Source organism: Bactrocera latifrons, unplaced genomic scaffold, assembly GCF_001853355.1.
Source record: "Bactrocera latifrons isolate USDA-ARS-PBARC rearing strain unplaced genomic scaffold, ASM185335v1 scaffold_57, whole genome shotgun sequence".
Lineage (NCBI taxonomy): Eukaryota > Metazoa > Arthropoda > Insecta > Diptera > Tephritidae > Bactrocera > Bactrocera latifrons.
The window spans coordinates 748,395-758,938 of NW_017537234.1; the positions used below are offsets into that span (position 1 = coordinate 748,395).

The 10,544-nt window shown below is 31.9% G+C and overlaps 1 protein-coding gene across 3 annotated transcripts in view; it reads right to left on the reverse strand.

Annotated features, from left to right (window-relative positions):
• Positions 1 to 10,544, reverse strand: part of LOC108974624 (putative mediator of RNA polymerase II transcription subunit 26) — a 58,667-nt gene that overhangs the window by 12,743 nt on the left and 35,380 nt on the right. Inside the window, exon 1 of one of the 3 annotated variants that reach the window (XM_018942561.1) lies at positions 6,818 to 7,955. The exons of the other annotated variants lie outside the window; for them this stretch is intronic. Coding sequence (XP_018798106.1) covers positions 6,818 to 6,900 — 83 coding nt within the window. The 5' untranslated portion in view covers positions 6,901 to 7,955. Of the gene's footprint in view, positions 1 to 6,817; positions 7,956 to 10,544 lie in introns of those variants that run through there. 3 annotated transcript variants of the gene reach the window in all.

Consider the following 10,544-nt stretch of genomic DNA (forward strand, 5'->3'; position numbering starts at 1 on the left):
TAAAAAAACATTATTTTTACAAAAAAAAAATTGTATTCCAAAAACTATTTAATTTTTAGAATTAAAATTACATTTTTTCGTTTCATACTTCGTAAAGAATATTTAACATCTATTTTTAAAACTTTAATTATGCATTCAGTATAATAATTCAATATATTTTCATTTACAATAACCATTTGAGAATTTGTTTATAGCAAACTTAAAAAAGGAACAACTACAAAAACAAATAAAATGAATGCAAAATTAATAAAATTATAAAATTGCATTCATAACTTGGCTTTGAAGAAAGCTGTAAAGTGAGCTACAACAAAGTGAAGAGAAGAATGCCAAATAGAAATACACAAAAAGAGCGCAAATTAAGAACAAAACAAATGTCTGGCGTGTATCTGATGTCTGAAAATTGTAGCAAATTTTTGAAATATCAACAAGATACGTACACACATACACACATATATCATACTCGAACACATGCATACACACATACTCTTGCATAAATGTATACATACATATATGTATATTAAAAGTGAGTACTCATATGAATGAAGACGATATTCATACAAGAATGCTTGTCTGGTCGAGCGATAGCAGAAAATGGCGTCGTAAATGGCGCATGAAATTGTGCTAAACAATTTTTTCATTTCTGTTTACTACGCAAGCTCACGAGAGCGCAAGTTTTATTCCTGCGATTTTTTTTTACCTGTAATTACACATTTTGCTAATTAGTTTTGCATTTTGGCAGTTTACAAATAAGGAACGGGTTTTATAAGGCATGCTAAATATGGAGATTTCATTGTTATTCTTGATACCTAGTATGAAATAAAAAAAAGATTTTTTCATATTTCGATGGAATTTTTTTTTTGATTTGAGCAAAAATCGAACCTTGGCTGGCCATAAACTAATTTCGATGAAATAATACTTTTTTCTTTTAAAAAATCCATTTCGTGAATTTTTGATTTTTTCGACTTAGATATGTAGTTCATTGCACCGACAATGTCTATAGTAGAGAATTTTTTTCTAGGTTTGTCAATTCAGAAGTCCGGTATCACCTCAACAGTGGAAGAACTTTTTTAGCCCCGTTGGAGGTCGTATGTAACTCGAAAAATATTTCCTTTTTTTTCAAAAATGTTATTGTACATACATATATTCTTAAAATATGTATGTATGTATAATACCATAATAATAAAATGTTATGTACATACCATAAATCTATTATTTTAAGGTGTACCCCTCGGGAATAATTATTTAGCACTTGATTGGAGCAAAGTTCGGGAGAGTTCCGCGTACCAAGAACCAGTAGCGTAGAGAGAAAAAAGGCTACACGAAATTTTTGCAGAGCACCGGGCGCCCTGAGAACTGCGCTCCCAAGAGGAACCGTTCCCGATACCTCCCCCTCTCATCCTAAATGCTAAAATTCGACGGTGGCACATATCGTGTTTCTCCGTGACTGAATTCAGATTTAAGAGCTTAAAGATAAAACTAGTTCCAAGTGTTTGTTTAATAATATAGTATAAAATTGTATATTAATTAATATTTAATCGTAATTTATTTATTTTTTCGTTCAGATACAGGTTCCTAGGCAATAATTAAGCACACTTCCAAATCAACTGAGTTCGTTTTTGTTTTCAATAAACGAATGCATTGCATTTTTATTGTGAAATCGACAATAAGTGGAAAAAAGGATGCAATTGAACAAGTTTCTCGATTTATATATAATACATATATTTGTATGTCCATCAAATATATAGCAAAAAAATTTTTTTGCACATGTAATTGTAATCAAACACATCGGCACATAGTATTATTCACTGAGTAAGTGACAGCTAATGACAGCGAAAAAGACAGCTATAAATAAAAGCGCAGTAAACAACGACGGCAGGCAGGCAGATGAAATAAACAATGAATTAAACGCAAAAAAAAATAATAATAATACAAAACTTGCAAAAAAAAAACAATCAAAAATAATAATTAAACACATACAGCAAAACAAACAACGAAGTGACAGAGCAAATATTAACACAACTTTTGTATGTCTGTACATCAGAGAAAAGAAGCACAAAAAGCAAAGCGCGAAACTAAGAAAGAGCGCTAAAATCGGCATTAACAGCAAAGTTAAACACAGTAAATGCACAACAACAAAAACTAGGCACTTTGAGAAAATCTTTATAGAAATCAACAAATACTAAGTGGAAAACTAAAAATATTATAAACAAATGTAAAACTGAAGAATTAACGCGAATTTAAATGCGCTAACAAAATAAAAGCGAGTGTGTAGAAAATAGTTAACAAAAATAAAAAGCAAAGAAAAAACAAAAAAGACGCTCTTAAAAAGCCGCAACAAACCAAAAAACAAGTCAAAACAAAAAAATTACAAAAATTGCAATGCTGTATGGTAACGCCATTATATGCGCAGTTTTCAAGCGTTATGATAAATTTTGTAATAAGCGTTGTTGGAGTGCAAAAAGCAATGTAATTGCAAATTAAAAAAAAAAAAATTACTGATAAAATATGGAACAAGCGCAACAAAGAAGCGATGATATTTATTAAACAAATACACAATACAAAAATGTCAATTATTTCACTGGAAACACCCTGCTGTGTATGAGACCGCACCAAATTTTTAAGAGTCATAAGGAAATACCAAAAAATAATAACTTCGACTGCACTTTCGTGAAGACGGTTATCCATACAAGGGCTTAATTTTTATCGGACAGTTTTTGACAGCTATGTATGTACATATATGCTATATTAGTCCGTTCTGAAAATTTTATTCGAAGTTGTAGATAATAATCTATGCAAATTTCGGCGGAGACAGCTCCTGACAACTTGTTTGGCAGCTATATCGCAACGAACTGTGTCGATTTAGCCATATTCGGATGTCTGCTCATTTGTCAAAACGCCCGATATCGGACTACCAGAAGCATATATGTATGTATGTACATATGTATGTATGTATATATACATATATGATCTTCAACGTTTCCTTCCTTACTTTTTTATTAATGACTCAAACTCTCCAAAATATTATTTTCGTTTAATACCCAGAAAAAATTGGTTTTGTCGTATAGTGTTATGCTTGCTTACAAATATTTGTACATATTGCGATTTGAAGTTTATCAAGAAAAGGTATTCTAGCAAAAAGTTAAACAAATTAAAACCGAATAAATATAATTAAGATACAAACATTTTGCAGAACGAAATGTGAATAAGATCTCGATTATGGGGGCATAGCAACAAAAACAAGCGATACACCGGCTACGAACGTCATCAGTCGTCAACAATATCAGCCAAACAAAGTCACAAGTAAAGCGACTCTACTATATACGCACTTGGGTGTGTTCGTATTATGCATTACATATACCACTATGAAGCTACTATACTATATACAATAGCAACGAACACGGTGATCGTGTGACAAGATCGTTGAAAAACGCTTTGCTAAGCCGATTTGACGAAACGACAATGGACTTCGCAGACGTCAAACTTTAGCCCGTGATCAGCACATTTTCCACTAACAAACACACATATATGTATATATACATATAGATGAGTTATATGTAAATACCTACTAAATATTTGTATATAAATATCGATTCCTGATGGGCGTCACTTTATCGGAAACAAATACGAGAATAAGCACAAAGCGTTCGGCTGTTTGTGTTAGCCCAAAGTCACATTTTTGGCATAATTTCATAATTTCTTACTTTGGGACGCCAAATTTAATTAGGCCAAACACAGGCCGCCAAGCAATGGTGAGTTTTTATCTCCCATTTGTAGCGGGCGATAAAATGTTGCTCATGTTGCTATGGCTTGGCAGTAGCTGCTCGAGTTTTTGTTGTGAAGTGAGTGGCATTCCTAAGTGTTTGGGAATTTTAAATATGCAAATGCAGTTTAATGAGCAAAGCGTTCCACATTGGCAGAACAGGTGCGTGAAATTAATTCAAAAAAAGTCAAAATCAAAAGTGGTATAAAGAACGCTCACATATAATAAGTGAAACTTTTTCAATAAAGAAAAATAAAAAACGTAAAATATAGCTATAAGCTATAGTGATCCGGTCTCAGTGGTTCAAATGAGTAACTTCTGGAGGAGAAATCCAAAATTTCAGATCGATATCGCGTATATGTATATAGACAAAAAGGGAGACGGACATGGTTAAATCATGGTTTCTATACCAATATTTCAATCAATGAGCAGTATACATACATACAAATGTATGTAGATGTGTATCGTATATAAAAAATCGTAATTTTTATCATTTGAACTCAACAACGAAAATTCTTACTAAAAAGTATGACGATGTGCATGTAATGTTTGTGAAATCGGGTTGCTCATAAAACCTTGCGCTACTTGTGACTTAAGTAAGAATCTGCTATGCGAAACGCTTGTGTTATACACGTCAGTGCGAATCAAACCTTATAATACATAGAATACTTATACAATGGAAATTTACATTTCAACGCGGTTTGACGTCATTCTGAATCAAGAGAACAGTAGGGTTACATACACTTGAAGAAATTCTTTTATAATTTCAAAAAAAAAAAAAAAAAAAAATGCAACGTTTCAATGAAGTTTCTCAGTGGAAAAAATAATTCGAAACTAATTTGATAAAAACAATATTATTAGCGGAAGAAGTAAACATACATATGTATCTGCACATACTAACAACAAAAAAATCAACAAAAAAAAACAACACTGCATAATTTTTACTACCACATAACACTTTTAAAATTTAAAAGATTACAAAAATTGTGAAAAAAATTAATATTTTTTTGAAAACTGAAAAATTTACAAAAATTTCGAAAATAAAAAAAATTGTCAATACTACTAACAAGACCTTAAGCAAATGAAACCCTGCTTGTTTTCTTTTAGCACCTTGTAGTGCCATACAAATTTATAAACAGAAAAAATTGGAAAAAATTTTTAATTAAAATAAATATTTTTTTTTTCAATACTATTAAAAGCAAATTAAACCCTGGACCCTCTTTTACTACCATGTAGCACCAAAAAAATTCAAAAAGTGAGAAAATTAAAAAAAAACAATGTAGAAAACTCGCTAACCTTGTAATTCCGAAATTTTTCACAAATATTATTAAAAAATCAACAATATGAGAAAAGTTCTATATGTTTAACCTTAAGCAAAAGCATTTCTAGCCGTTGCCTTTAACTAAGATAAACTAGCAAAAAAAATTTCAAAAATTACTTAATTTTAGATAAATATATGCTTTCCAAAAATATACATATTCGAATCATAATACTAACATTTTTTAAATCCAACCTTTATGTAAGTTTACAGTATTGAAAAAATTACAATAATTTGAGGAAGCTCATATCCGGTGTATACTTTACCACATACGTGGGCAAATGTTTAAGGCTTAAAAGTCTAATGTGAATTTAACTGGCTATTTAATTGCTTCACTGCGCGACCAGTAGCGCTGAAAATGTATACATTTATATTGTACTTATATAAGTTAAGCAATGCGAAAAAAGGAAAAAGTGTTAAAGTAAAAACAATTTGGCATTAATAAAAAAAAACTATCGACAGTTATCAAAATATTTTTCAACTCATTTAGGAAGGAACATAAAACAAGCAAAAAAAAAATAAAAAAATAATAATGAGATTGAGAGTTTTTAATTTACATATGTATAAACGAGTACAAAAGCACACGTTTATATAAATAAAACATTAAAAACAACAAAAAACAAGGTTGCCTTGTATTATAATATATGTATGTATACTCATAAGTAAATATATAGATATAAATATGTATATAACTATACAAGAACAAATCTTTGTTTTGGTTGGGAAGACGGGAATGTTCATAAGCATCTACACACTTATATTAACATAAAAGTATAATTGTGTTATGTATAATAGAAACATAAACATATGTAGATACATATGTATACTCGTACTATATGTTAATATATAAAAATATTTAAAATACATATTTATGCACATTAATAAATATATGATATGCTAAAAATATATAACTTAGTGAATCTAAATAGTTGACTCAGGCCTAAAAATATAATAAATACATAGGATCATCATATATGCTTTATTGTTTAACACATCAAATACTATATAGGACCGCCTCAAGAGCTTTTAGGTTGTTCATTGAAATAAAAAAGGTTTTCGATTAAAAAGTTTAAGTTAAATAGAGATTTCGAAAATTTATCCACTTATGACTTTCAAAAACCGTTGCTTTTGCATTGTACATCAACTTCAATTTTCGGAGAATATTCTAAGAAATATATTATATATTCACTTGTGATATGCAAAATCAAGTCCCTATAAGGAAAACTATTTTATCAAGGTATCTTCGCAAATTATGCTATGAATTATTGACGAAGTCAGCGGAACAAAATAAAGCGACTGTATAGAATTTTTTGCAAACAAGAAACACACTCAAGTTTTCAGCACAGTATTTGCTTGCCTTTGACCGTCTAGCTAAAACACTCCAAAACATTTTTTTATAAATTCTAAATCATAAGTAAAATCTTTCATAAGTAATGCACATCTTTCATACGCTCGCTAACTCAAAAATATCGCGTTAGTAAAGATTAACATAGAATAGATACAGAAATTTCATCATACACAACAATAAAAACAATAAAGAACATTAAAAAAAAATTACAAACAAATAACAGTCATAAAAACAACAAAGTAAAAGTAACAAAAGTATATGTTTGTATATACATATGTACATATGTATGTAAGTACATATGTACATATAAACAAGTATGTATTATATATTGACGTATATATGTTTACGCTTCTAAAGTTCTAATAATTTTTATAAGCAAAAAGTAACGTACTTTTTCGTTAGATCGGCCATTTTGTAGGCGCCACTGCTGCTGCCCTTAGCCGCGTTTATGTTCTGTATTTGTTGTAATTTCATTTAATTTTTATTTTGACGTTTATTTATTTTTATTGCCGCTTACTTTCGTGTTATGCGACGCGTTTGTTTATTTTCTCTACGCTGACTTTTTACTTGCTTCCGTTGCGCTTTTGAGCACTTTTTGTGTTTCGCTTTAATATTTTACTCTTTTTTATAAATATTTATTATACGCCTTATTATTTGAATTAATTTTTTTTATTAAATTTTTAGACACTCGTCTTCAGTTGTCTTTGTAATACAATAATAAAGTATCGCTGTTGATTTTTTTGCACTTTGGGTGTAAATATGTGTATATTTGCATTTGTAGTTGTATATTAACAGCGCAACAACAATAATAACTACTACACTAACGTCGTCGAACCAACGAACTTATAGGATTGTATTGTATTGAATTGAATTGTTTTTTAAAAGAATGTATAAGAATGCACTGAGAAAAATTAGACAGCAGCATGTCGCGTAAAACGGTGACGATATCGCCGTTCGTGCTTGTACGCAAACAAGCAAATGTAGAAAGCATTTAAAAGTTACATGCTCGTACACGAAGACAATTTGTGTGTGCGGCCCCGAAGTGCGGTGGAAAATCGCAAAGGCAGGAAAGCTGAAGGCTGCAGCCTGCAGGCATTTGACGTCGACCCACTCACATACACAACTACACATATAAAATGTACGCTCGCCCAGCACCTCCTCGTTTGCTGACTAAACGACGAGTGAGTTGTCACATACATAGACACATGCGCGTGTGTGTGTTTTGTTACATATAATAAAGGCATCCGCGAAAATAAAGAAATTTTTCAGCACTTTTTCTTAAGATAGCAAAGTTTTGCACTTTTTTACTTTTTTACGAAGCTTAATTTTACGCGTGGAGTTTGCTAAAAATCTGTGGGCACTTTAAATTATTCGCAAATATTTTCTAATTGGCGAAAACACTATCGCGAAAATAAAATTTTAATTTTTTAGTTTAAAACTTTTTCAAAGTACTTTATTTTTCATACCGTTTTAGCAATATTTTGTGCAGTTGAAACACTTTTCATTATTCAACTATAAGATTTCGAAACTTTTTCACTGAAAATTTCAAATTTGAACTCGACAACAACTGACGCGGCGTTTGCTTGCCTACTGAAAGTGTGCGGCTGGGTTAGACTAGTCGCCACTGGCTGACAGGCTGGCCTGGTCTGCTCTGCAACGCTGCCGCGTTAGCTGACTACAACGACGACGGCGCCAACAACACAATGCTTTGCAGTGCTGTGCGATGTGATATGATACCCACTGCCGCGCGAACGGTGAGGCGCTGCTGCTCTGGCATAAAGCACAAGGCAAATTTTGTTTTGTTGACGACGTCGTGGTCGACGTTGACGCCGCAGTAATAGTAGCCGACGCATGAGTAACGAATACAGCAATGCGAGAAAAGCACCGAAGAAATGAGGCAATGAAATATATCAAGAACAACAACTCATATAATACATACCTACGCATTTTTGTACATGTGTACGTAGAGTGGCGACGCTTTTGATAGTCGCTACAAATTTGTTGCTGTTTTTAATTTAGATTACGTATGCGCGTGTGTGAGCCAGTGAAAGAAAGTAAAAAGCGTAATTTTAGCTGCATGTGTGTGGTAAGTAACGCACCTATGCTCTAAAATTTGTTTAAAAATAATAAAAATAAAAGCTTTAAGAGCAAAATGTATAGCTGCTGAGAGTACATAGCAGAGAGCAACCGACAACTTGCAGTAAAAATAAAAGAGATTTCGTCTGCGTATGCAAATGATAACATGCGGCCGGCTATTGTATTATTTTTACTTTTACTCAGTCAAAATAAAAAACAAGGTGAACTTCGGTTGCAGCGAAGCTTTATTGCACTTCTTCCCTTCTCTATAAAATAGATCCCATACAAAAGTCAGTTTGTGTCTGCCATATTATATGCTATAGTGGTTCGATCTACATAATTTGTTCGGAGATTACTTTGGACAATAATCCATGTCAAATTTCGTGAGGATATCTTATTTGATAAAACGTTTTCCATACAATAGCAGTAATATGTAAAGAGATTGTACGGTTGCTTTGATCTATGCCACTTATTGTGAAAATATTTTCTTAAACTAAAAACTTTCCATAGAGAAATTTGATTTCGATCGTTCAGTTTGTTTGACAGCTATGTATATGCGACTATACAAGACCGATAAAGGCAGTTCCGAGAACTAAGCAATTTCTTGAAGAGAAAGGCAGGTGTGCAAAGTTTCAGATCGATATCTCAAAAACTGCGCGACTAGTTCGCGTATATACAAATAGACACACGGACATGTCTAAATCGACTCAGGGCATAAATGTATAGTGAGTAGTGTAATGAAATGCCGAGCATAACAAATAAAAGCACAATTTCAACGCAGCAGTGTACAAACGCGCCGAGAGAGCAAGAGAGTCGCAGAAAAGTAATGCAGTAAGAGTGCAAAGTACAAAACACAAGAGTGTATTATAAACGAAAAAAGTGCAGTAAAGAAGAGTAGCGCTTTGACTTCGTGCTTTATACGCTCCAATTCGTTAGAAAAATAAATAAGTTAGCGTCTTATTTTTAACGATGACACATATACACAGACTCGCGGTAGGTACATGAGTAAGAGAAAATACAATCAAAGTTGAAAATGTTACAAGAAAATGGTAAAAGCAACGGTATTTTTTAGAGAATAATAGTCAGAAACGATTTGCTGACTCACTAGCATAGTCATACCCAGTAAATAAAGAGTAGACAAATTTTAAACCGGCACAAATTTTAAACAAAAGCTTTTCAAACCACACACACCGCCTTAACAAACACATACACATGCGCTAGAAACACAACAAATAATGGCGAACAAACCAATGCAAAGTCAGCAACTGCGACTCAACAGCTATAAACAAATATAGTGTGAGGCATAAACAAGCATTGACAAGCTTTTTGTGTGTATATATAAGTGTGGATGTGCATGTATACAAAGCGTCACGCTCTCACCAACACATAAGCGCACAATACGAAGCCTTGCAAATTTTTGCATGGCGTACAACAAGAAAAATGTCAACAACTTTGGAAAGCTTGCGCTCAAATAATGCTAAAAAAGTTCAACATATGAGCGTGAGCAACAAAAACAAATACTACCACAAGCGCACGTACATACAATATAACAATAAATGTGACAACAATAAAAAAAAATGTTTGATTGCAATATAAACGAAGTATTTTCGCAGTAAACTAATAGTACAAACGAATGCGAATTGTTGCAATAGTGCGACGCGACGCCAAATAGGCGCACAACAAAATCAAATGAGCGACAAACGGCGGTATCAGAAAAAATAAATATAAAATAATACAATAAAATTCGATTATGTTCTTGATATGTATGTATATGTATGTACACATACGCGTTCATTCAAACACATGTGCGTAAATAAAAACTAAAACAAAATAAATTAATTACAGACGTGTTCGAAATAATAAGAACAACCAAAGTGAATATCGAAATCATTGAATAAAATTTTCTCAGTAATATTTTATTGAGTCTTTTTTTCTTAAAAAATTTATACATATTGTGAGTATTAAAAAAATTGAAAATCTGGTCATCAAATACGCACTAACTTTTTTGTACTGCAAATTTTGTTGCATTGGGTCTTAAACAG